Genomic DNA, 25,692 nt, shown 5'->3' on the forward strand with positions numbered 1-25,692 from the left:
AAACAGTTAAAAGGTAACTCTACTTTACAATCCTAACAATTAATATATTTAGACTGTATTTTGTTCTACAGTGTCTGTTTGATTTTTTTTCCTGTTTATTTTAATACAGTTCTAATCTATACTTAACAGTGATATATCCACATTTTTCTGCAAAACATTTACTTCAAGCTGGTAACAGATAAATATTTCATACAGAATTATCACGTTTCAATAAATAGTTTTTTTTTGTATTATGTTTTATTATCCTTTTTTCCAAAGACTGTCAGCCTTCCCCCTGTCTTCCAAGCTGATCTGGACTCCATTTCCTATAATGCTGCTATTTCCTGTAACATCCACATGACTCCTGATCATGATCACATGACACTCACTCATCTTATTCACCTGATTATTGATTGTTTTCACCTGTTTCTGTGCCTATATATACCTTCTCCATTGTTCAGTTCATTGCCAAGTTTTGCCAATCCTTACTAAACACTTCTTGTCATTGTTTTTTATTTTTTAATGTGTGACTTTATCTTCTATTTTTGACTTTTTGATTTTTGCCTTGTCCTTTTCCGGTAGTAGTATCTTCATCTTTTTTTTTATATTTTGTTTATTGGTATGAATATCTTTAGCATTTATGACTTGCAGTTACTGATGCAGACTGTTTTCCACAACTCATTTGTATAATGTATAATGTTGTAATAAAGCCTCTGAACCGTTTTAATCTGCATTTGTCTGACTTCTCTCCAGTCCTCACAGAGACAAAATATGCATTAAAAATAATTTTTAGTGAAGTAAACCAAGGAGACATTTGGTTTTAAAATTGGAAGTTACGACCTACATCATTGTCGAGCACAGACAGGTGAAAGTGCCTATTAATACACGCCTGCTGGGCTTGCTCTGGTCCTTGCAGAGTCTGGCTACTGCTCAGCTTTTGCAGCATGTGACGAAAGTATGCAGATTCCTGCTCCTCCAGCATTTTGTTCTGAAATCCAGTTCACTGCAGAAACAGCCTCTACTCTTCTGAATGGGTTCAGTGAGAAAAGCAGGCGAAGCTATAGAACATGACATTCAGAAAGCCTGCAGACTCATAGAGATCAGATATTAGCAGTCATCTAAGATCTGTATTTACGAAGTGCAGACAGGACAGTGATCCTCAGTGAAACTGAGTCTTGAGAGTTTCGCTGGTCTTGAAGGAAAAGAGAAGGTAGCTGGAAGCAAGTTTCTGAAAGGAAAGAGTGAATCATGGTGTGGAAGACAAGCAGCCAATGAGGCTAAACTGCAGCTCAACCCTAAGCCTTACTGCCTTTTAAATGTTTCAGTTGGAGTCTGGAAAAATCTCCAGCTTTGCTTTCTGGTCTGCCTTCAGAAGGAATCCCTGAGGCATGCGTTTTATTCATGATGACCTGTCTGTGCTATCGTAGCTGGAGGTCCCTTCAACTATGAGCAATCGATTGTGCTAAACTCCCTAAGACTCTGCTTCATTACTCCATGTGGTGGCGCTAATCTAATGAATAGGGTAAACCTGATATGAAGAATGTTGGTTGTCAGATTCTGTGAAACTGACACCAATAAGTCCATAATTCCTAATATAAGCTCATGTAGGATTAGGGATACATGAATACTAATATTGGATGTTGATATCAAGGTCTTGTTGGTGAGTATGATTACAATAGCATGGTATCTGGCCCACTTTAAGGCTCAATCCAATTTCACCCTTTGGCCCTACCACTTACCCCTACCCATTGGAGTACACGTGCAAAACTAAGGGGTAGGGGTAAGGGCCAAAGGGTGAAATGGGATTGGGCCTTGAAGTGGTGGGTGTCCTATTTCTTGTTAGGCTGGAGGGGTGGGTTAGGGGAAGGGATAGGGATTGTTAGCCCATCCAAGGTGTATGAGAATCACTGGTAAGATGGCAGAACAAATGACCAAAGAATCCCACAAATACTATATATAAAAGTATTTTCCTTGTTAAAAGTGACAATTAGCTCTATATTACCAAAGTTTACAACACAATGTGTTGTATCAATGTTTTATGGCTGAATTCTTCATAACAAGCATAAAAAAGATCACTAGTAGTTTGTCTCAGTAGCTTGCTAGCAACAGACAGCAGGGGCTGCAGCATTTAAGGCGCAAAAAATAATAAAATAAAAATTAAACATCCTTAAATTAACTAGTTAACCAGCAGCAGCCTGGTTACTGAACTTTAGCGCTCCTGGTGATATATCAGATGCTTACATGAGGATTTCACCGCTTCCTCAAAAAGAAGGGGTAGTGGTAAGTGGTATTTAATTTATGCTTTTAAAACTGTCGAGGGTGGAGCAGGAAGAAAACATATAGTTTGTAATGTCAAGACTAAAATACAATTATATTTATATATCTATAATAACACAATCAGGAATGCTGAAATTTTACATTTTTGAAAATGTATTTATTAATACACAGAAGCCACAAGGTTTTGTAGTAATGGTTAATAAACTCACATCTCACCTGATTTTTACTGTTAGTACACAGTACTTACTCAGTAATTACTCAGAAAAAACAGGGAGCGACAGGCTGTATTATGTATAAAACGTTACCAAACATTGAATAAGAAGGTGTGTCCAAACTTTTGACTGGTACTGTGTGTATATAAATAAATTGTAGTCTGGTCAATCTGTAGTGTTTGTTCTAGCATGTTTTAGCAGTTTTGGTTTCTTCCAATGTCAAGAAGGAGAAAATTCTGAAAGCCTTCCAGCCTCACGATACGTCAAACTGGCAAAAATGGAGAGTGTTGAGAGGACATCAAAAGCAGCGTGCAGTTCATCTATATATAAAGGGTATATATTTTTTAAACTGCGTGAGGGTGACAAACCTATCTCAGTAGGAAATCGTTTCCTACTACATCCCATTAGCTGTGTTGTTGCACGCTTAGCCAGAGAGATTCATCATCACTGCTAGCGCTGCACTAGCCTTCGCTAATACTTGTTTTGGCACTGTGTAGTCCCTACTGGAAAACAGCAAAGAACAAGAATTTGGGAGCGGCCATTACACTTTCAGAACACTGTTAGATACGATTGGATGACCCTCTCCAGCCATAACTGTATTCTACATATAAACACACATGCACCGCACACACACCCAACACACACACCGCCATCAGAGCGAGAATAAACATATGGGCCTGACCCCCTCCAGGGCACAAGCTGTAAGGCCTCCAGGCATTTGAAGTGTGGCCAGGGAAAACTCCTCAGACATACACACTCAGGCAAACCCACTCACCACAACTTCCCCACAGGGACTGCAAGCTGAGCGCTAGACAGAAAAGACTGCCCAGACCGGAAACAAAAATGACACACACACACACACACACACACACACACCACATCTCCCACTGTCAAGATAAACCTTAAGAAGGCTGAATAAGTAGACTCTGTATACACACGACTCTCTTTATTATTTTCTAATTCATTTATTCTCTGACTTTCCTCAGAAAGTACTAATTCTACTCACTGCAACCAACATTAACATGTAAGCCCCCCCCCCCACACCAATACTGGACCGCCTTAAATATGTTGCATCGCCTTAAAAAATAGAAAAACAGTTCCCTGGGGGGGTGAGTGTCTCATATCAGAAGAAATACAATAATTTAGAATGAAATTAGATGCAAAAACTAGTAAGGGGACAGGTTTAATACTTCCATTTTAAACGTTTTGAGCAGATAGTAAGATAAATCTGTTGGGTGCACATTTTTTAACATTTTTTTTAATTACAGCTGCATTCTCCATTATCTGGTCTATTTTAAATAGAAAGCTAATAAAACTCCTTTTTTTAACCTGATTCTCTTACCTGAACCTGCTCTGTCGTTTAGAAAAACAACCCAATATCCATGGCTGATTGGGTGGCCACACACACAAACACAAACACACAGAGACATACTGTATCAGGAATGGCTCATCATCATATCTTCTATTATTCAGTAGCATTTATTATCTGAAATACTTCTACACAGTGACCTTGCCTAGCACACTGGCTTTAATATCAACACACAGACCGACCAATAACAGCAGAGCTAGCTAGCCTCTCTCCCTCCTGTTTGACCAGTGGACAGTGGATGCTGTCTGCAGTATTAGCTTACTGAATAAAAAAATAAAAATAATAAGAGTGCTGATTATTTTGTACACAGCAGAGAGAAAGTAGATTATTTTACCAAATGAAAAACCTCTGGAATATAATCAAGAGGAAGATAAACGATTACAATCATCAAACCAAACTGAACTGCTTAAATTTGTGCTCCAGGAGTGGCATAAATGATCCAAAATCAGTGTGTAAGACTGGTGAAGGAGAACATGATGCCAAGATGCATGAAAACTGATTAAAAACCAGGGTTATTCCACCAAATATTGATTTCTGAACTCTTAAAACTTTATAATTATGAACTTGTTTTCTTCGCATTATTGGAGGTCTGAAAGCTCTACACCTTTTTTTTTGTTATTTCAGCCATTTTTCATTTTCTTTCTTTCTCTTTTTTTTCTCTTAATGCTTTCACTTAGTGGTGCTGGGACTTGTTTTGGGGGTGCCTGAGCCCCCAAAAGGACTAGCGATTCCCCTGGTTGCTGCACAGTTTTTGTTGGACATCCTCTAGACCTTTATCAGTGCTTAGAGGATGCGGCCCACAGGACACTGGCCACAGGATACTATTGGCTGGATATTTCTGGTTAAGTGTTTAAAAACTCCAGCAGCACTGCTGTGCATCTTCATCATCTTCACCACTAACAATCCACCATGCCAATGTCACTGTAGTGCTGAGAATGACCCGCCACCCAAATAATACTTGCTCTGTGGTGGTCCTGTGGCGTCCTGGTCATTAAAGAACAGGGTGAAAGGTGGATAATAAAATAGGTAGAGAAACAGATGGACTTTTACCACCTCCAGTAGGCATGTATGTTTGTGAGAAGGAGGGGCTTCGCCTGCTGATCTTTTTCTCCCCGCAAAGACCCTCTAGTGTGTCTTTCAGTTTTACATAAAGTGAATACAGCCTTACAGCTCTATTAAATAAAGCATAAAATAATAATAAAGCAATAAAATAAATATATTTCAGTGCATGCTGCTGTATTGCACTGAAACTAAGCCCTGACTCCCTACCAATTACAGGACAATTACCTACTACTACCTCCTGCCTTGTTAAGGAGTGGTTAAGTGACAGCTTGCTGTCATCAGGAAGGTGTTTAGGAGCAGCAGAGGCAGGGTGTGTTTGGGGAAAGGGGTGATTAGCGGGGCAGTAGGGGGCAGCTTTCAAGTGCTGAGGTGGAGTAAAGGCAGATACTGACCTGAGTTTTACTGACTGCTCATAATTAGCTCAGCTGCACCGATATAGCCACACACACACACACACACACTGACACATGTGGACACATACTTACACTACTGATATATCTGTATTTAAGCATCAAATTCTGTTCAATTTGTACAATGTAACAATGTTTTTTAATGTACTGTACTACTGAACATGTGGGGCAGTGAGACAGCTGTAGGATGGCCTCTGGTCTGACGTGCCTATCCTAAGTTATCCAAAAAGTAATGGTGAGATGCAATGGTGACTTTACGTCATTAATCACCTCTTCTACCCTGCATAGAGTTTGTCCTGTGTTTATGCTTCTGGAAACCAGTGTATTTTTCCCTGCTAGCACCTACTTCACACACTTTTTTTTTTACCCATTACAGTACCCAAACAATTTATTGTTTTTTTTTAATCACATATGATTATTATTTCATTGTGATAATAATGTAATGTAATATTGCCCTAGACTACTTAAGCAGATATGTAAATAATTACAGATGTGGTCTTCTTAAACACTGAGTCTTGTCATGAGGGTGTAAAAGTGCTCCCTGCTGCCCTACTAAAACATTTTTGGGTAGTGTACCTCTTGGTGAGAGATTGTTGATTGATAGATATGTATCTGTCTATGTGGGTGAATCATTGGACTGAGAAAAGAAAAATGATTGTTTTGATGAACTGCCTTTAATCTAGGTTGCTCATCAGACATTCATTGCTTTCATGCAGTGGTATTGTGTACAAAAAAAAGGAAAATATCATCATTACAATCACATTTGTTCAATGCCAACAGCTCCTTCTTTGCACATATTTTTTTTTATCAATCTGTGTGCGTACATTTGTTCATATTAAACATTTGAAACCATTACTTATTGATAATAAGTACTCATACTCCTGTGCTCTAAAAACTAACAGAAAGAAATAGCCTTGTCAGGGAACACACAAAGAGGACAACAATCACTCTGAAGAAGCTGCAGAGTTCAGTGACTGAGAATAGACTGGTCCAGCCATAAATACCTAAACAGACAGGTGGCCATAATGGGAGGATGACTGAAACGAAACCATTCCTGCAGAAAAAAACATATTAAACATTAAAAATGGTTGACAGAAAGCTTCAAAGTAGTTTGTGGTAAGGTGATGGACAAAAATGAAGGTGTTTTTTTCCTTGCAGTGAAACATGGTGGTGGTGGCATCATGTTCAAGGGAGGATGTTCCTAGGGTGGTGGGAGCATTGTGTTGTGGAGTGGAAGTTGTTTCTCAGTGGGAACTGAGTGAAGTATGGTAGTGGCAGCATCATTTTAAAGAGATGCTGTTCCTTAGGGGAGACTAAGTGATGTATTCTGATGGGGCAAAAAGTCACACAAGACCCAACAAAAAGAGGATAGGCTAAACAAAAATATAAATGTTCTGCAATGGCCAAGCCCTGATCTCAGTCCAATCAAAAATCTGGGCTTGTTGTAAGTTTATGTTCAAAAACACACAGGTTTAAGGATTGACAATATCATGTATATAAACAAGACATCGTTATTCTGTTTTATAATAAAAATGATATACTTTTCTCATTACCGTCACTCCTTTCCAATCTCTCCCTCTCTTTAATCAATCTCCTGTCACTTCCTTTCTGATCCAGCTTAGTTCTTTATGATGGATTTGATTTTTTATTGTTCTGCTCCCAGCATTCTCGATGTGCCTCTTTTTTTCTTGTGATCTCACTCATTTCTCTCTCATCTCCAGACTGAAACACTTGTAATATAAGTTATAATGGTGTATGTTGCCCAAAACTTGCAGGCTGATATTTCTAACAGCTGAAAATGGAAAATGCGACTGGTTGCCAAGATGAATTCCAGTATAGTGAGTCAGCTAGAACAGGAGCAGCACCAACTACCATCCTTACAAGCACATGTTCAATGAAAATCTCACTTTTAGGTAGCTCTTTAAAAGCAAATATGGAAATTTGTGTACTAATGTACTCTTAATGACCATTTTGCTAAAAGAAACTCTATTGCTTATAGTAAACTGCTCAATATGGCTAAATATTAATATCCTCACTATGTATTCATAACCCTACATAGTGACCAACAAACAAAGGTTGTCTTTTAAAAAAAGATGACCTGTGTAAAAGTATGGGGTAGCCATTTCCAATAAAGTGGCCATAGTTTGAATTCACAAGGTTGGTGTTTTGAATAAAGTGGACAGTAAGAAAAAGCGAAATGCATGGGTTTCCAATAAAGTGGCCATAGAGTGAAAGTACAAGGTAGGTGTTTCTTATAAAGTGGCCAGTTAGTAGAAGCACAAAGTAAGTAGGTGAGTAGGTAAACTGGACAGTGAGTGGAAGAACAATAATGTGGCCAGAGAGTGGGAGCGCAAGGTAGGTGTTTCTTATAAAGTGGACAGTGATTGGAACTACCCAAGGCAGGAGTTTCTAATAAAGTGTCCAAAGACTGAAAGCACCAGGTATGTGTTTCTAATAAAGTGGCCAGTTAGTAGAAGCACAAAATAGGTGTTTTTAATAAAGTGGCCAGAAAGTGGAAGTGCAAGGCAGTTGTTTCTAACAGAGTGACTAGTGATTGGAACTACACAAAGTAGGTGTTTCTAATAAAGTGGCCATAGTGTAAATGCACAAGGTAGGTGTTTCTAAGAAAGTGGCCAGTGAAAGGAAGCACAATGTAGGTGTGAGAGAGTGGCCAGAGAGTGGCCAGAGAGTGGAAATGTAAGGTAGGTGTTCCTAATACAGTGACTAGTGATTGGAATTACTCAAGGCAGGTGTTTCTAATAAAGTGTCCAGTGAGTAGAATTACACAATGTATATGTTTCTAATAAAGTGGCCAGTGCGTGGAGGGACTAGACTGGGGTTTCTAATAAAGTGACTAGAGAGTGGGAATGCAAGGTAGGTGTTCCTAATACAGTGAATAGTGATTGGAATTACTCAAGGCAGGTGTTTCTAATAAAGTGGCCAGTGAGAGGAAGCACAAGGTAGGTGTTTCTACAGCAGTAAATACTGCATGTGTGCATAAATCTGTGCTGTCTCACTGTAAACACTGCAGAAGCCAAATCATAATAAACAGTCGTTCCATAAAGAGTAGCAGGAAAACTAGCAGTAATGGAGTACACAGTCTGCTGTATCCTGTATCTGATATTATGGCCTATAAAAGTCTATAAACTTGTCGTTGAAGCAGGAACATTTTTTCTGTTTGCCTATTAACCATACAAGTATAAATACTACAAGCAGGATGCTAAAGTCAGACTTATAGCTGTGACTGACCCTGTGCTCATTTCAGGCCGTCCATTTCTCTTCCTCGCTCACTCAGACTGTGTCCGAACTACTTTGCTGTTCTGTTCTGTTCTTGGCTGCCCCTGTTTCCCCACCGACAGACACGGAGGAATCTGTGTTTGCTGGACATTATTTATATGAGCTGCACATGTGCCAATGGAGCTAAGCCCAGCCGGCCTGTCTCTCTGTCTCTCACACACAGATACTTGCAATAGAAAGTCTGGGTTTTATTGCATTTCTACTAAAACAGTGCCCAAAAAAGTTCAGTTCAGCAAAAATTTGCATTCTTCCAGCAGTCAGCATTTAATTCAGTCCTATCAACTAGATCTGTTAAGCTGGGGATGCTGGGAATGCTGGAGACACTGAGGACACTAGGGACAATGGGGATATTGGGTGCACGAAAACTTAAAGGATACTTAAAAACCTGGGTACTCTGAGGACGCTAAGGACAGTGAGGACACTGAGGATGCTGTGGACATCAAGGGTGCTAGGATACTGTGGACAATGGGGACAATGAGGATGTTGGAGATGCTGGGGGTGGTAGGGACTTTAAAACTGCTAAGGACCCTGAGGATCACAGAGATGCTGAAGATACTTAGGACACTGAGACAATGAGGACACTAGAGATGCTGGGAATGCTAAGGACAATTGAATATCCAAGACAGTAGGAATCAGAGAGGATGCAGGGGATAGTGAGGACACCTTCACAGCCTTACTTTTTCTGTTCTTTCTCTTTTCTTTCCTATTCCTTCTCTTTTTCAAGTTCTCTTCATCTTTTTCATCGTCTTGTTTTTCATTTTTCTTTTTCTTTTATCTGTCTGTATGGCTCTTTCACACTTTCTTTCTCTCTGTCTCCTTCTTTCTTTTCTAAGTCCCTCCTATTTTATTCTCTCTTCCCACTCTCTCTCTTTTTGTCTCCCTCACTCTCTTTCTCTCTCCGATGATGAGAAACATCTGGGTCTGTTGGCTTCTGTTCAGATGGGAACCCAACTCATGGTGATGGGGGAGGGGGTCAAAGGGAGGAGTAAAAGAAAGAAAGGAAGAGAAGGGAAAAGAAAGGGGAGAGGAGAGGACAAAAGAGAGAGAGAGTTGGACTCCAACTTGATCCCTGTAAGACTAGTTAGGACACAACAATGAGAAAAGAAATGAGGAGAGAGAGAAACATAAAGAAAATGGAAGAGATAGAGAACATTGGTAAAACACTGACTTTACCATCCACAGAACACTGCGCTACAACAGCACAACAACAATCAACCATAACATTAAAACCACCTGCCTAATATTGTGTATGTTTCCACATGCCACTAAACGAGCTCTGACCTGTAAAGGTATGGAACCCACATGATCTCTGGAGGTGAACTTTAGAAGCAGATTCTCTGAGAACTGTAAGTTGTGAGGTGGAGCCTCCATTAACCCCAGTAAGCTTTGGGTGCCTATAACCCTGTTGCTGGTTCACTGGTTATACTCCCTTGGAGCACTTTTGTTAGGTACAAATCACTGGATATTGGGAACACCCCACAAGAACTGTTTTTTTTCTGACCAAGTTATCTAGTCATTAGTGTTTGTTTTTTTGTCAAAGTGTCTCTCTGTTTTTGACTCTTAACCTTTTTATTTGCTCCCTAATATTACTGACTTTAATTGGAAAAGATCTTAATGTACATACTGTATATTATGCTGTATTCCATTTAAACAAGAAAGTCAGTGTTTCTGGGCTTCAGGTAGGACATTTTAAGTGGAATGCCCCATCAGATTTCCTGCTTAGATATTTGGGAGTGCCTCACCAATTCTAAGTTCAGGATCCAAGATGGCTGCACCACACATCAACAGTAATAAAAGCACTAGTATTATACAGTTTATTTGTACATATATTTGTTTATGTTTAATTAAATAAGTCACCAGCAGATGTGTTTATGCTGTTTGAATGTGCAAACAACTGTACGATGTGTCGTTACTAGTATCCCTATTAATGCTAACCATGGACAGCGCTAATATAGATAATCTAAGGCCTAAACGGTGGAGTGTCAAACCAGTTGTGATAAACTTCAAAGTTTGAGCTGTTTTTTGTAAAATGTGTGCAGTAATCTGAATGTTAAACTGGAAATTCATCAACTAGAGCATGACAGTTTCCCAGCGCTGACTTTCAATTATGATTGAGGTAAATGAGACCAAGGATAATCTCTATTCAAAAAACATCCACTCATTCCAAACTCGGCGCCCTGCTGTGGTCTTATTATGTCTGAAATTTGTGCAATGCTACCACATCTATCTATAAGATTTCTAAGATGCGTTCCTGACATAAGAAGTAAGAATTAGAGGAAGCCTCAGCCTCTATATAAAGCTCACCAGGCCATATAAAAGCTGGGGTAATCGCATGCTCTACTATTAACGTTCCTTTCATTTAGAATCTAACCATGATCTGGGTTTCGATTCCTTACCTCAACTGGCAGTGGGGAAAATCTCAGAAATTCTCATGGGACCACATTACACCAAAACCTTACCTTTATTTTATAAGTGTTTGATAATGTCTTCATCTATATATATAACCTCAAATCAGAAAAAGTTGGAACAGTATAAAAATAAAAAAGCATGCATGTGGTTTTGCATTGTCCTGTTGAAGAATAAATGGATGTTCATGGAAAAGATGTGGTCTTGAAGGTAGCATATGTTCCCCTAAGATTTCAGTGTTCATATCTGCTTTAATCCTGCATCACCAGAGTGCAATGACAGACCCCCATACCTTGCCAGACCCAGGCTTTTGGACTTGCTGATAACAATCTGGATCTTCCATTATGTCTTTGGTTTGAAGCACACAGTGTCTAAAATATCTATCTATCTAAAATATAGATTGGTCTGACCACAATCTATATTTCCATTGTAAGGTGATTTATCCCGGATGCCTCACAAACTTTTAAGCTTCTGAAAATAATCAACATCATGGGTCTTCAGCTTGGGTTTACAGCCTTGCTGTCATGGCTGGACAGATGTCAGCACAGATGCAGCTGAAAATTTTTAATAAATAAAGGTAGGGCACAGAGAGTAGTCAAAATGATTAGTATCAACACCAATAAACAGCAGCAGGGAATAAACATACCATACACAGAACACAGCCCACGGGTCTTACACAGCAAGGCAATATCAGTAGGCAGGCAAAAGCATGGTCAGAAAATACAAAACATGGTTGGAAACAAGAGAGATGGGATGAAGCTTTATAGAGTGGAAAAAGCAACAATACTCAGCGAGAAGTAAATTAAGTGAGAATGTATTTATAGTGAGTTTAACAGGTGAAATCAATATTCAGGTTTACTGGCTTACTGGTTGTGCACTATACATGTGATTGTGTGATTGTGAATAGGAGCGATGTCAATGTGTGGTTTATTTTCTGTAAAATAAAAAGTGATTAAGCCAAAAATGTGATTTCTGTGTAGTCTGAAAGCATATGCATATGATAAATAGAATAATTTTGATAATGACCCAAATTTTAACAATTGCTCAACCCTGTTATCTCAACATGTACATCCCTATGAAATGTTTCACATATTTCTCAAGTTACGGGCAGCGGCATCATTTAATTGATTGAAGGTTGCGATATTCATCATGCTTTTTTTTAAGATGCTTTCTAACCATTTAGGTAATTTGCAAAATCAACTATTTTCTGTACAACAGTTTTTAAAGGGTTAAGCGATCACCCTGTCCTGGAATCACCCCTAAGGGATTATAGGAAAAAGTGTAAATTAGAATTTTCACCAGAGCTGCTTCTAAATCTGCAGAGCTCCCACCTGTTCAGGCTGATGTCCGTAGCTAATATAGAGAAGCAGGGAGCCGGATCAGAACTGGCACCCCACAGCAGCCTCACACAGTGCGGACATTCATCCACCGCTCTAGCTCTCCTTCACTCCATTCATCCGTCAGGGGCCATGTTATGCCAACCAATCTGTGAGGTTCTCCCAGAGGAAATGTTCACTTAGTTCAGGAAGTTTGAGGTTTCCCTCAGGTTCCTTTGATTCCTGGTGCTGGATAAAACATCCAGAGGCTCAAACATGGGTCAAAACAACACAGGTAAGAGGTGGGGGGGGGTCTGCTTAAACTCAGGTCTTACAGGGGAGAGATGTTATGTAATTAAGGGGATTTGGATCATACAGAAACATATATTAAGTTATGTTTATATTAAGTAATGGGTTAAAGATCCAATGGCGATTTGAGCATGTAGGATTTTTGAGGACCATCAACAACATCTGGTTGACTTCATGGAGAGGTCCATCATTAGCTGATAACATTAAAGACAGTAAAAAACAAACCTAAAAAGTACATTTACTAAAGACAGTGGTCAGTCAAAATGTCTACCTGTAATCAACTCTATATAACATTAGAAAACTAAACACAAAAAAACATAAAGAATACAATCAGTGGTCAGTGAGAGTGTCTACTTGTAATTAACTCAGAATAAGATTAGAGTACTATACCCAAATAAACATAAAGTCACTGTACAACGAGTGTATCAACTTGCCATTAACTCTATATAACATTAGAATACTAATCACAAATTAACATAAAATCACTGGTTAGTGAGAGTGTCTGCCTGTAATTAACCATAAAGTCAGTGGTCAGTGAGTAATTAACTATATATGACGTTAGAATACTAAACATAAATAAACATAAAGAATAAAGTCAGTGGTCAGTGAGAGTGCCTACCTGTAAGAATGAACTCTATATAACATTAGAATACTAAACCTAAATAAACAAAGTATTTAGTCAGTGGTAAGTGAGAGTATCTACCTGTAATTAACTTTAAAATAACATTAGAATACTAAACGCAAATTAACATAAAGTCAGTGGTCAGTGAGTGTGTCTACCTGTAGTTAATTTTATATAACATTTATAATAAACCCAAATAAACATAAAGCCAGTAGTCAGTGAGAGCATTTACCTGTAATAAACTGTACATAACATTACAATAAACCCAAATAAACATAAAGTTGGTGGTCAGTGAGAGTGTCTGAAAATATAAAGAAGTTCTCCGTAATTAAAAATGTAAATAAGTTGTTTCCCTCGCCTGGAAATTCACAATGAAGGTTTTTACTTGACATCAACAATATGACTGTTCAGTTATGTTGTTTTTCAGTTCATTACATATTGGGAAAACTCTGTAAAGCTGCTAATCTGCTGCAGTTTAGTAGTTTCATTTCACTGCAGCTTCTTCTGGGCCAGTGCTGCCATTTCCCTGGCCTTCCTTCTCTTCAGCTTCTTCTTCAGCAGCAAAAGGTCGACATGCACAATTTGTCCGAGCGCCGTTGCAGCACAGAGCAGCCCACCATGCAGCGCACCTGCGATACCACAGCTAAATACGTCCTGACCTGAAAACATAAAATACATAAAGGTAAGTTTCTTTATCCTCTATTTTGTAATTTCCAGTCCCCTTATTATCTAAAACTTCCCAAACCACACAAAGCTATTAGAGCGAGAGTGAAAGCTGCTGCTTATATGACACCACTGGAGCTCAACACGCTTGGAGGAGAACACTAACTTCTACACACTTAAACACAATCTTGCTAAAGAATAACCATTAGAGGGTCTCTTAAAACTTGTGGACTAGTGGAGAGTTACCTGAAATAAAGAGATTTTTGACAGGTGTATCACAGCGGTTCTTGGCCATGACATCTACATGATATCGTTTTAAGTTTTGCTCAGCTGAGTACATGGCTCCCCGGTACGCCCCGAGGTAGTGGTTGTTAGTTAATGGAGTCGCAACTTCCTGAAACACAAGCTGAAAAGAACCGAGAAACAAAGGTATCAGAACATGCAAACAATAAATGAAAACATGGCTACCCAGACATTTACGTACCCTCTCTCTAAATTTGGGGTAGTGGACACAGGCCCAATCAAACAGATTGTTGGCAAATCTCATCTTGTATTCCATGTAGTCGTCCCCTCGTCTTTTCACAGTGGTGTCCTTCCACTCCTCAAACCACTCGTAATTCACCATAGTGAGAATAATCATGCTGGATTTACCTATAATATTAAAATGAACAGCTGTTAGTGTCAGCAAAGACATATATGTAAATTTGTCAATAAAATATATCATTTGCCACATTAATGTTGGTAACCCAAGTCAATTAAGGCAGTCAAAGTTCATTATAAGGAAAATTTGAGCTTTGTTGAGTCTGTACTGTAGTAATTGCAATCCCAATTGAGTTGCATGTCAGTTAAAGGTGATATATATACAATTGTTCCACCCATTCTGCTATCACTAGTGATGTCACAACAACACAAGAAGGGTGAAGACCAGCACATGCCTCCTCTGACACATGTAAAATCAGACTCCACCTCTTTTCCAACTGCTGCTGATGTAGCATTGCCGCAGCGACTTGATTTCGATACATCAGCACACAGACGCCTTGTGCCGATCGACATCACCCTAGGAGTGATGAGGGGAAAGAGCGCCATATACCCACTTAGAGAAAACAGGGCTCCGGCTGCCGATGGCAAGCTGCATAACCAGGATTTGAACCAGAAATGACACAAAAATGAAAAGATAATGATGATGAGTCGGGTCTTGAGTCATTTAAGGATGAGTCTAGGTAAATTGGTAAGTGTGTAAGGGTGAGTGAGTCTGTTAGGTTTTCCAAAGCAGTGATTCAAATCTGAGTTTAGACTGTTCACACAGTCTTTTTGATGTGATTATTATATAAATGTCAGATTCAGCGAGTTTTATGCTTTTTACACAGCCACACAAATGACACAGCTGTTTCACATATGTCTTAAAAGATTCGATTTGGGCCGCATTAAATTTCTGTGCGACCGTAGCCTAAGTCAAGTGGTAAATCAGTAAAGGGTGAGTCTAAGTCAGGTTGTGAGTTAGAAATGGGTTAACAGTGCCTTTATGGGCAACTGCAAAATATGTCACAAGCCATATGTCAAAAGCAGTTAACGGTGAACTCCCTCTTCCAGAGTTAATTTATTTGAATTTATTTGCACTTATCCTAAACTTACTTGCCTCTTGACCCAATTTGAGTCAGTTAAGGGCAAGTCTGAGTCAAATCAATTATGGGAGAATAGTGAAGGTGAGTCCAAGTTGAGTCATGAGTCAGTTAAAGCTAAATCCTAGTAAAATTGGGAGTCTACTAAAGAGTCAAAAGGCAAGTAAGTTCAGGTTAAGTCCAAAAAAATGTTGAAAATTATTATTAAACACTGGAGCATTAAGATTAAGTCACACATATGTTCTGACTCACAACTTAAGCATTCAAACGCTTTCTGAAATGCATCAATATAAATATTTATATTTGTCTTAGAATTTGTTATGTTTAATTATTAATTATGAAACCTAGAATATGTACAATCAGACGTTTTGCAGTTTTGGCTGGACGTGCATCTCACATCTGTGAACTGATGTGACCTCACGTCACGGCCCTGTTCTAAACTAGCTTCCAAGCGTTCATCCTGTTCTGCCACATCACTAAACTGCGAGGATCTAATTGAAGGTCTACGATTTTAAACTGTAGACTTAGAAGAGTTGCTCCATAAACTGTCTGGAAGAACTCCAGTGTGGGTGGAGGCACAGCTGCTCCGGAGGCTGTACCTGGGTGACGAAACTTTGACGTGGGGTCTTTAGCGGAGGGGAAAGTGCACATCATCATGGGGATGTTATCCGGGGCTTCATCCTTTCCCAAGCTGAAGAATTCATCCATCCTTTACATAAACATATATATTTTAGTGTCACAAAATGTAAAAAAAAAGGTATAGCAATAGTATATCAGGCCTGCTATATTAGGGAGATGACTCTACATGTGTCCTAAGATGTATATCTATATATGTATTCTTTCTGTAGGATGTGGCAGTGGGTAAGTAGCAATGCTGGGATTGGCTGTGTTCTTCCCACAGTCCCCCATATAATTGTTTCAGCTTGGACACGGTGGAGAATAAAACCATGTCCAAATGGAAGAATGGCAAAGAGCCCAGCACTGTGGCTGAAATCTCAGGGTTAAAACAACAGCACACCCCTGTGGGGGCTTTATGTAACAACTAGTAACACTAGGCAAATACTACAAGTACTTTTAATTTGCTGTAGTGTTGTTGCTGTTATAGATTCACAAACCACTACTGTGCCAAACTACTTAATTAATTACTTAACTAACTTTAATATGAATATCTGCAATGCTGAATCTTTCATAGTTTAACCTTTTAAAGTATGGTGGTCACTGTAAGAAACGTGCTAGTTGTATGTCTATTTCTTACTTTGCAATTGTATTTAAAGAGGAAATAGCTAAAATTATGCAAGTTTTATGTGGACAGTTAAAAAACTAGCCCACAGGAAGTGATTTAAGAACTCTAGTTTCTCTGTAAAGCTGCACAGTTCTGGTACTGCTAACACTTATCTTTGATAATTTTTAAGCAGGGAATGCAAGTTAAATACTGAATGCCACTTTTGCACTGAGGTTACTCAGAAAAAAAATGCTTTAGAAATAACCTGCTTTGGTGTAATATTTTAGAAACCTGATTTAATTTTCCATATCAGTAAATCTGACATTTAAAAGAAACGGTTTAAATGGGACCTCTCAAAATTCTCTGCCACATTACCTCGTAAAAATTTAAACAATGTAATTCTGAGTGTCTTGGTGTAGAACTTTCAGATCTAAGGAACTTATTTATAGCATCTGCATCAATACTGACATGGCATCCATATCGTTATTCTTAAACAGCCAGAGGTTGGTGGAACTGATGCCCAGCTCTTCTTCTGTGCCGTCAAATCCACAGAAGATCAAAAGGGATCCTCGTCCAGGTTTCATCATCTCCACACGATTCTGGATTTCTGCAAGACGACGGAACAGGATGTGCAAAGCAAATCCAGACAACATCCACACAGCATTGGTACTGAAGATGTGATAATGTGATAAAGGGCTGACCTGGTTTGACTTGTATCTCTGGTGGCAGGAGTCTCTTGAAGGTGTTGAAGATGCCACAGTTGGAAATTATGATAGGAGCACGAACTTCCACATCTTCTTGCCCTTTTCTGACAGTTACACCTGCCAGTAGCAACATCGTTATATTTGGGAGTGTAGAGATTAATTATTTCCTGCTATTAAACCATTAACAATGTTTTTATAGAAGGTAAAGTCAAATGATAGACTGAATGACTCCATTGTACTTTTCAATGAGTTGTTCTACATTAAAATATTTTGACTATACTCACATTTAAACTGTTTAATTATCAGAATTTAAAACCTTGATTCTCATCTAGATCCCCTATTGTGATCCCTTTTTAATGCCATATTGTAATCCGACTGCTGTGAACACTTTATGACACTCACCGTATGCTGCGCCATTGCTGTCCACCAATATGCGATTGACTGGAGCACGGACAAGAACATTTCCCCCATACTTCTGGATGACCTTAGTGATGTGAAAAGGGATTTCACTGGCGCCCCCTTTTGGGAAGTATGCTCCACGTTTGTAATGGTGCAATAGCAGAGCATTGATCAGGCTGCTGGAATCTCTGGGGGGAACACCTGGTTCACATAAAAATGCATTGCCTTTAACCAGCCGAAGAACAACTCCAGCATCCAAATAGTTCTTTCTAAGTGTACATATTCTTAAATAGTTATAAAGCGTCATACCATAGAAGAAGTATGCCATGATAATTTGGAGGTCCTTGTTGGAGGTGATGCTGTCAGCCACTGCCGTCGCACTCGTGCCTATCAGACGAAAGGTGGAGGACCAGAGGTTGACAAGGCCACTCCTCAGCAGAAACATCGCCAGCCACTGAGGGATCAGCTTCAGAGCAGCCAAGTACTGGGTGTCCCTGGCTGAGATCTTGAGAGGTTTGAGAAAGTTAAAGTAGAAATGAAGCTTTGGAGTTATCACACAACACAAGTCCTGTGTCTTTTAAATGAAAAATGGTGCCAGCTGTCTCTTAATAGTGCCATTGTATTCTGCTGGTTGAGAACATCAGACAGTACACAGCAGAATTAGCCAGCAGACTTCGTCTGAAGGAGGAATCTTCTATCGCAGTTAAGCCTTAACTAGCTTGTTCGTGTTTTGCCATTTAGCACAAGCTAACACTAACGTGTGGTAAACCAGAGGCGGTCTTTGCATAGAGGCATTGCTAGGCAACTGCCTTGGGCCCCTCCCACTGCAGCCCACTGTAGGGGCCCCATACTTAGCTGCAAATTCCCATAGGCCTACAGCTGGTAATTGGGGCCCTTTGGACAGTAATTCACAGATAGTGAGTTCATAATTGGTGATCTTTGTGTGTTTAAAATGGAAACAAAGACAACACAATAAATTACAAAGAAATACAGATTCCGTCCACACCCCCTCTCTTTCGTGTTAAAATGGAATATTCCATCCATGCCATGTGGTCATGCCGGTGAATAAGGTGAAATTAAGTGTACAAGTGGGATGTGAGCGAAAAAAGAAAAAAGAAGGAAGAGGCTAAACTGAAAACAGATGCTCTTTCAAAACTGATAAGCTTTTTTAGTGTGTCAGCACCACCGGACCCGAAGGTTTTGGTGGAGGAGGAGGACGAGGAGGTGCCATATCGTCATTTATGAACCATCCCCACTTTTTTGTTTTTCCAGAAACATGCACTGACCTTCTTTGGGTCTCCTTCACCTAAAACTTTAGCAGGGATTGTATGGAAAAATATCAAATCAGGTATATAAATGAATTAGAGTCAGGGATGAAAATTAAAATACCCTACTGCTACAAATATGCCTAATTGGCATATTATTCTATTATTTATTATTATTTTATTATTATTATTATTCTATTGTTATTTATATCTAGGTTACAGCTTGTCTTCGTTTTTTCTACATGTCTGTATTAATTTTAAACATTTCATGTTATTCAGGCAAATAGAATAAGCATGCTCGTTGTGCTTCGGGAAACTTGCTCATTGTTAACCAGTGTTGGGCACCTTAATTTGAAAAATTAGTTATATTTACTAGTTACTAACGGAGTTACCCCACTATAAATGTAACTAGTAAAAGTAATTGACTTACTTTAAATTATGTAAATTCTATTATTTTTATTAGAAAAATAACAAACGAAAATAAACCCAAAATGTTGACAAAAATATAATATAATGAATTTCAAAACATAGAAATGAAAAACGTTAAAATGGTATTGATATAACATAATATAATATAACAGCTGCATCAAACAGTTTAGCATCAGTCACATGGAAAGCATGCGCGGCATTGCATTTAAAAAAAAATAATAAATAAGATCCTATCAAGTGAAGTAAAATATATGGTAGTAAAAAAATATTAAATTCACATATTTATTGATATTTAAACAAGAGAAATCAGGCTAAATGTGCCGCACTGCGCCGCGCCGCACTGCGCTGCGCGCTCTCTCTCTCTCGCTCTCTCTCTCTCTTCCGCAGCGCGGAACTGAATTCAGCGGGAGGCTAGAAATAATTTGAAAACTCAGTTTAGTTAAATAAGTTAAGATGAGTGAGGACCTGTAAAGTTAATCAAATATTGTCAAATATAAAGTATAGGTTGAGGTTTTGGTGAGCTGTTTCAATTATTTGAAACTGAAACTAACTGAAACTGATATTATTCTGCGCACTATTAGATAGCTTTTGATTGTGTTTTAAATGAGTTTTTATTTTATATTAATTATTTTTTATTCATTTTAAATATTTTTAGTATTTTATTGATCAATATTTTTTTTATTGATGGGCCCCCAAGCTAAATTCGCCTTGAGCCCCCAAATTGCTAAGTCCGCCACTGGTAAACGCTAAGCTAAATATGCTAAATATGGTGTGACCAGCACAGTTTATTTGCATTGTGTAAAAAGAGGTATAACATGTCCCCTCTGAGGGCATGGCTAGAGTAATTTACCAGGCAGGGTAAGATGAAATTAAAACATAATAGAGCTAATATTTTTCACCATAAACACAATATATTATGGTCTAAAACTTTGACAGTTCTAAGCAGACAGTAGAGGTCTGGCAAAACTATTCTTGCCTGTTTTTTTCCTGTTGCTTGAGCCTTGTGTTCTAAGTTGATCTGAAACAAAATTCTGGACCCGCTAAAAGGTACGTGAAAACTGGTTTAGGCTGAATTGAGTTGAAGTTACTGTTGTTCTCTTTTTTCAAAGGCTGATTTTATGATCAAGCACACACTCACCTTCATGAACTTAAAGAACTTCTCCACAGCTTTGACATCTTTAGGAAACTGCTTCTTAAGATGTTCCTCCATCTCAGTTTTGCCCGTGTAAATGGTGTATTTCCTGCTTTCCTCTTCTGTGCCAATCACGATTGTGTCAAAATGCTGCTTAAGCTCCGCAAACTGTAGCTGGCCTTCAGTCAACTGGTCCATAACAACCCTAAACAGACTGTTCTCATGCAACTGACCAATGTAATGAAGCCCTGTGGAAAAAGAAGTAAATTTTTTATCACTCAGTCAAAGGTGCTGCCTTTTTGAGAGCATAGGGCTTATTTTACCAATATCTTCCTAAGAATTTCCAACAACTTCTTAAAAAAAGTCCTAATTAGGTTTTTAAAATGCAGAATTGTTTGCAATGCAGAATGGTTAGTGTGAAATAATCTATGGAAAGTGCTTTCGAGCCCAGATAAGTCAACAGTACTTCTGGATATGGTTAGCAAAAGGGTTCTGTTTTGCACAGTAAACTTTTAATGGGATTTGTGAATGTAAATCTGTATTGTAGTGCTCAACAAAGATTTTCAACTTATCTCCAGACCCATTGCTGCTAAAGGCCCAAAAAGCAGGAATTTATGTATTTTAGCAAATAAAATGCAGTTGGCCAGAAAAAAATCAATATCTTGGGTTCATATTGTCTGCAAATAATTGTTTTTTTATTTCCATAACTAATCCATTTTTTTGTTTTCTATGTTAAGGGTTCTTTGTATGATGTTTACCATACTAGTATAAAAATTGTTAGTTAAATTTAAAAGGTGAGTTCTTACCAGCATCAAACTCGAAACCTTTCTCTATGAAAGTGTGGCAACAGCCTCCAGCCTGGTCGTGTTGCTCCAGCACAAGCACTTTCTTGCCAAGTTTGGCAATTGTAGCCGCTGCCGTCATCCCACCAATCCCACTGCCAATCACAATTGCATCCAGATTCTGGGGCACCTTTTCCCTGGTAAAGCCTGCACACACAAATCATGGAATTTGTATGTGTAATTGTTTTATCATGGTTTTGTGTTTACATCAAGAATTAACACAATACGTTGAAATATCCAGATATTCAGTCTACTGAGTGAATTTTGCTACATTCATCGCTATTAATGTCCATAGAAACAACTTCTGATTTTTAGGTCACAGCCTGTAGCTGTGTGTATAATTACCCCAGAACTGAAATGTGGAGAATGGAGCTGCGTTTTCTGCATTGGTAAAAGAGCTCCATCTAATATTTTTCAAATGAAGGGGCAGAATTAGCTATTCATCCAACATCAGTACCTGACCTCACTGATGCTCTTATTCACTCTGATGATTGCAATCAAATTCTCCAAACAGCAATGTTGCAACATCTAGCACAAGGCCTTCACAGAAGAGTAGAGGCTATTGCTGCAGCATGCCCCTGAGAGGTGCATGTGTCTACAAACATTTTGACATATAGATTGATAAAAACGCTGGCTTAGCGTCCTAGGTCTTGAGTCTCCCAGGGATGACCAGTAATGAATCTGGATCTAAATCCCCAAGGAACACTTGTGGAGAGATTTTAAAATAGCTTTTGGGGGAAAGCACCTATGGGACTCAACTATGGGAGACCTGGGCCAGTTTGCAAAAGAAAAGTGGTCCAAAGTTCTAGTTGAGAGATGCAAGAGGCTCGCTGATATTTATAGAAAATGGCTGATTTAATTTTTTTTTCCAAAGTGTGTGTAACCAAATATAAAGTTAATTTTGTTTAGTTTTTTTGTGTTGCCATGACTGTGTATAAGTTTATGTAACATTATAATACACTGCTTAAGGTTTGCTTAGCTGGCAACATCTGCTGCTTGGCTATCTCTGTGGTCATAACAGCAATTTAGATAAGAGGCTTTCTGGACTCTGAACACCTGGCTAATCTCTCAATCCAATTAAGATAGGGTAAACACTAGATAAAGAACCCTTTACAAAAGGCACTACTCTGCTATTTATACATAATAGTTTATATGGCTTTATGATATGTCAATTATTTGACGAGGCCATTTGATCACAAAGAATTTCAATGTACCCTGTAATGCATATATATATATTTATTTTGGTAGCTTTAGCTAGATTCTGCTATATTCTGCTGAGAATCTGCTGGGCATGCTGCCCTGCTTGGTTACTGCTGGTCAAAAGCTAAGCTTGTCAACCAGCTTGACAAATAAGACAACTAGGAGTACTAAGTACTAGGAAAAATGTGTATATAGGTGTGACATGCAAACTTAAGAAAAACACATAATAGATAATTTATTAATTGGTAGCAAATAGTTTTTAAACCTATTATTACACCAATCCAATAGGCAATAGATGTAGAATAGTCACACATAAAATGTGAAATAAACAGTGGGTGATCAGACTGGTCATCTGCTCACCTTGCTTCAGAACCTTGTCTCTTTTCTTCTGATCAAGCTCCATTGGTCCAGGGGGTCTTACACAGTGCTCTGAGAAAGGACTCGGTCTGCCAAAGAAATACCAGTACACTCCACCTGCCCAGCCCAGGAACCACACCAGAAACACCAGCAACCACATCCTGAACTGGATGTTGTGGCTTTGCAGCAGCCAGAAATTAAGGGATATCTAAAGAACAGGGTAGATAAGTATATGACCGAAGTACCTAGTTAAGTATCTGAATAAAACAGGAAAGGGTTAGCTAAAAGAACAAGGTAGCTAGCTAGCTTTATGTAGGTAATAAATCTCGCATTAAGTAGGTAACACTGGGCACATTAGCTAAAAGAACAATGTAGCTAACTAACTTATAGCTGAGCAGCTATAAAAGGGAATGTTAGCTACATAAAGAAAGTAACTAGCTAGCATTAAGTAGGTAACGCAGGACGTTGGATAAAATAACAAGGTAGCTAGCTGAGCAGCTAAAAATAGGAAAGGTTTGCTAAAAGAACAAGGTAACTTGTTAGCATTAAGCAGGAAACACACAGAAAATTAGCTAAAAGAACAAGGTAACTCGCTAGCATTAAGTAGGTAACACAGGAAATTAGCTAAAAGAACAAGGTAACTTGTTAGCATTGGGCAGGTAACACAGGGAACGGGGAACAGTACAAGGTAGCTAGCTGAGCAGCTAAAAACAGGAAAAAATTAGCTAAAAGAACAAGGTAACTTGCTAGCATTAAGCAGGTAACACAGGAAATTAGCTAAAAGAACAAGGTAGCAGCTAAAACAGGGAGAGCTAGCTACATGAACAAGGTAGTTAGCTAGCTAGCATTAAGTAGCTAACAATTAGCTAAAAGAACAAGGTAGCTAGCTGAGCAATTAGAACAGGACAAGGTAGCTAGCTAGCATTAAGTAGGTAACACATGAAGTTAGCTGAAAGAAACAAGGTAGACAAGCAGCTACAATAGGACATTTATCTAGCAGAATAAGGTATTTAAACAGCGAAAAATGGAAAGTTAGGTAAATGAACACGGTACCTAACTGAGTAGCAAAACACATGGAAAGTTAGTTAGCTGTTATATCAGTAAATGTGCTAAAAACAGTGTTTTTTAACAGAGCAAGTTAGCTAAAAGAGCAGTGTTTTAAAAGGGACCGATTAAGTAGCTAGAATGAGCTAGGAGTACTTGGTTAAAGAACAAATACAGAGAAGTAGATAAACACAGGAAAAGGTAGGTAAAATAACACGGTAGCTGCGCTGTAGCTAAAATGTGCTAAATCAACAAGGAAGTTAACAAAACAGCTAAAACAGGAAATGTTGGCTAAATAAACAAGGTAGCAACAGCTGAGTAGCTTTAACAACTGGGAATGGTAGCTTAGTTAGCTAAACTAGCTAATAAATCAGAAACTTAGCTAAAGTAAAAAATGTAATTTAAAAGTAAGCTAAAAAAAACAGGGTAGTTAGCTAGCTAAAAGTGCAGTGTTGCAAAAAAAACTGGTTACAAAAATCAGCTAGCAGGACTGAGTCATTTTGATTAAAAAATTTAAAAGTTGTTACAGGTTAAGTAGCTAAAAGAGTTCTTAAAAGAGAAGTGAGACAAAAAACAGTATTGTTAAAATAAGCAAGCTAAACATTCAGGTTGGTAAGCAAAGCAGTGTAGTGGTTGATGCTTGCCCAGTAATTTCCCTGCTGTTCTCTTCAGTTTTGAGCTTCAGACCAGATGTGGTGTCTTCAGAAAAGGAGAAGGTCACAAGGAGCTGCTCCTCAGATTAAGGTAACTTCATCTGCTCTAACTGTGCTGTAGTTACGTGGATGTCTTTTACAGACAGTAAGTGCTAAAGGTCACTACAGACTCTTTATGCAATGTTTGAGTGTAATATAGAACAGCAGTAAAGATAACAGAACAGGGTGAGAAAATACTGTTCCATTCAGAAACCAGATTTAACAATATTCCTAATATAATGAAATATGTTGTTCTAATTAATGCCAAGCCAAATGCAAAGTCATAAAGAAAAAACAATCAAAATCAAACATGATTCCTGGCTAACAGAATGGACTGGTAATGGACATGTCCATTTAACAAATTTGTTCACTAGAAAATCAGATATGGATAATCACATTTTCAGTTGCATTTTTATTCCTGACAAAATTTTATTTATTTCAATATTAATTTTTAGTCTTTGTAATATATTAGATGTCTGTCTGTCTGTGTTTAACAATTGACTGTTGTCTAGGTTATTTCAGTCAGTGGTGCGCCTGTGTTTTCCACCGCCAAAATAGCAACACACCAGAATTTTATCTGAACGCACCTCATTTGGGTAGATATATTCCTAAATTCTGACACTATATTAACCCTATGGGTGCAAGGCATGGAAACAGACTGTTGATGGGGTGTAAGGTAGAAATGAGCATCGCCCTAGGTGTTATTTTGAACAGCATGAGTAGCACTGGACACTACACCTGCAGATACAGCACATGTAATTAACATTGTTTATCTCACCCAAATGAACTAATCTCCTAATCTCCATTCCAAACACTGATAATTTTCTTTATTGTGTTTTTAAAAGTGGGAAATTACATGGTTACC

The 25,692-nt window shown here is 38.5% G+C and overlaps 1 protein-coding gene across 1 annotated transcript; it reads right to left on the reverse strand.

Annotated features, from left to right (window-relative positions):
• Positions 1-11,506: 11,506 nt before the first annotated feature.
• Positions 11,507-24,904, reverse strand: LOC103037098 (inactive all-trans-retinol 13,14-reductase). The gene is made up of 12 exons (XM_007233558.4): positions 24,780-24,904; positions 23,095-23,299; positions 21,499-21,681; positions 20,699-20,940; positions 18,176-18,371; positions 17,870-18,067; positions 17,465-17,584; positions 17,232-17,370; positions 16,141-16,250; positions 14,407-14,573; positions 14,169-14,328; positions 11,507-13,918 (listed from the first exon to the last, which is right to left on the reverse strand). Exons 2-12 carry the CDS (start codon positions 23,249-23,251, stop codon positions 13,749-13,751), a joined length of 1,842 nt encoding a protein of 613 aa, XP_007233620.2. The 5' UTR covers positions 23,252-23,299; positions 24,780-24,904; the 3' UTR covers positions 11,507-13,748.
• Between the last annotated feature and the right edge of the window lie 788 nt (positions 24,905-25,692).

The sequence above is a fragment of the Astyanax mexicanus genome, chromosome 15, assembly GCF_023375975.1.
Source record: "Astyanax mexicanus isolate ESR-SI-001 chromosome 15, AstMex3_surface, whole genome shotgun sequence".
NCBI lineage: Eukaryota > Metazoa > Chordata > Actinopteri > Characiformes > Acestrorhamphidae > Astyanax > Astyanax mexicanus.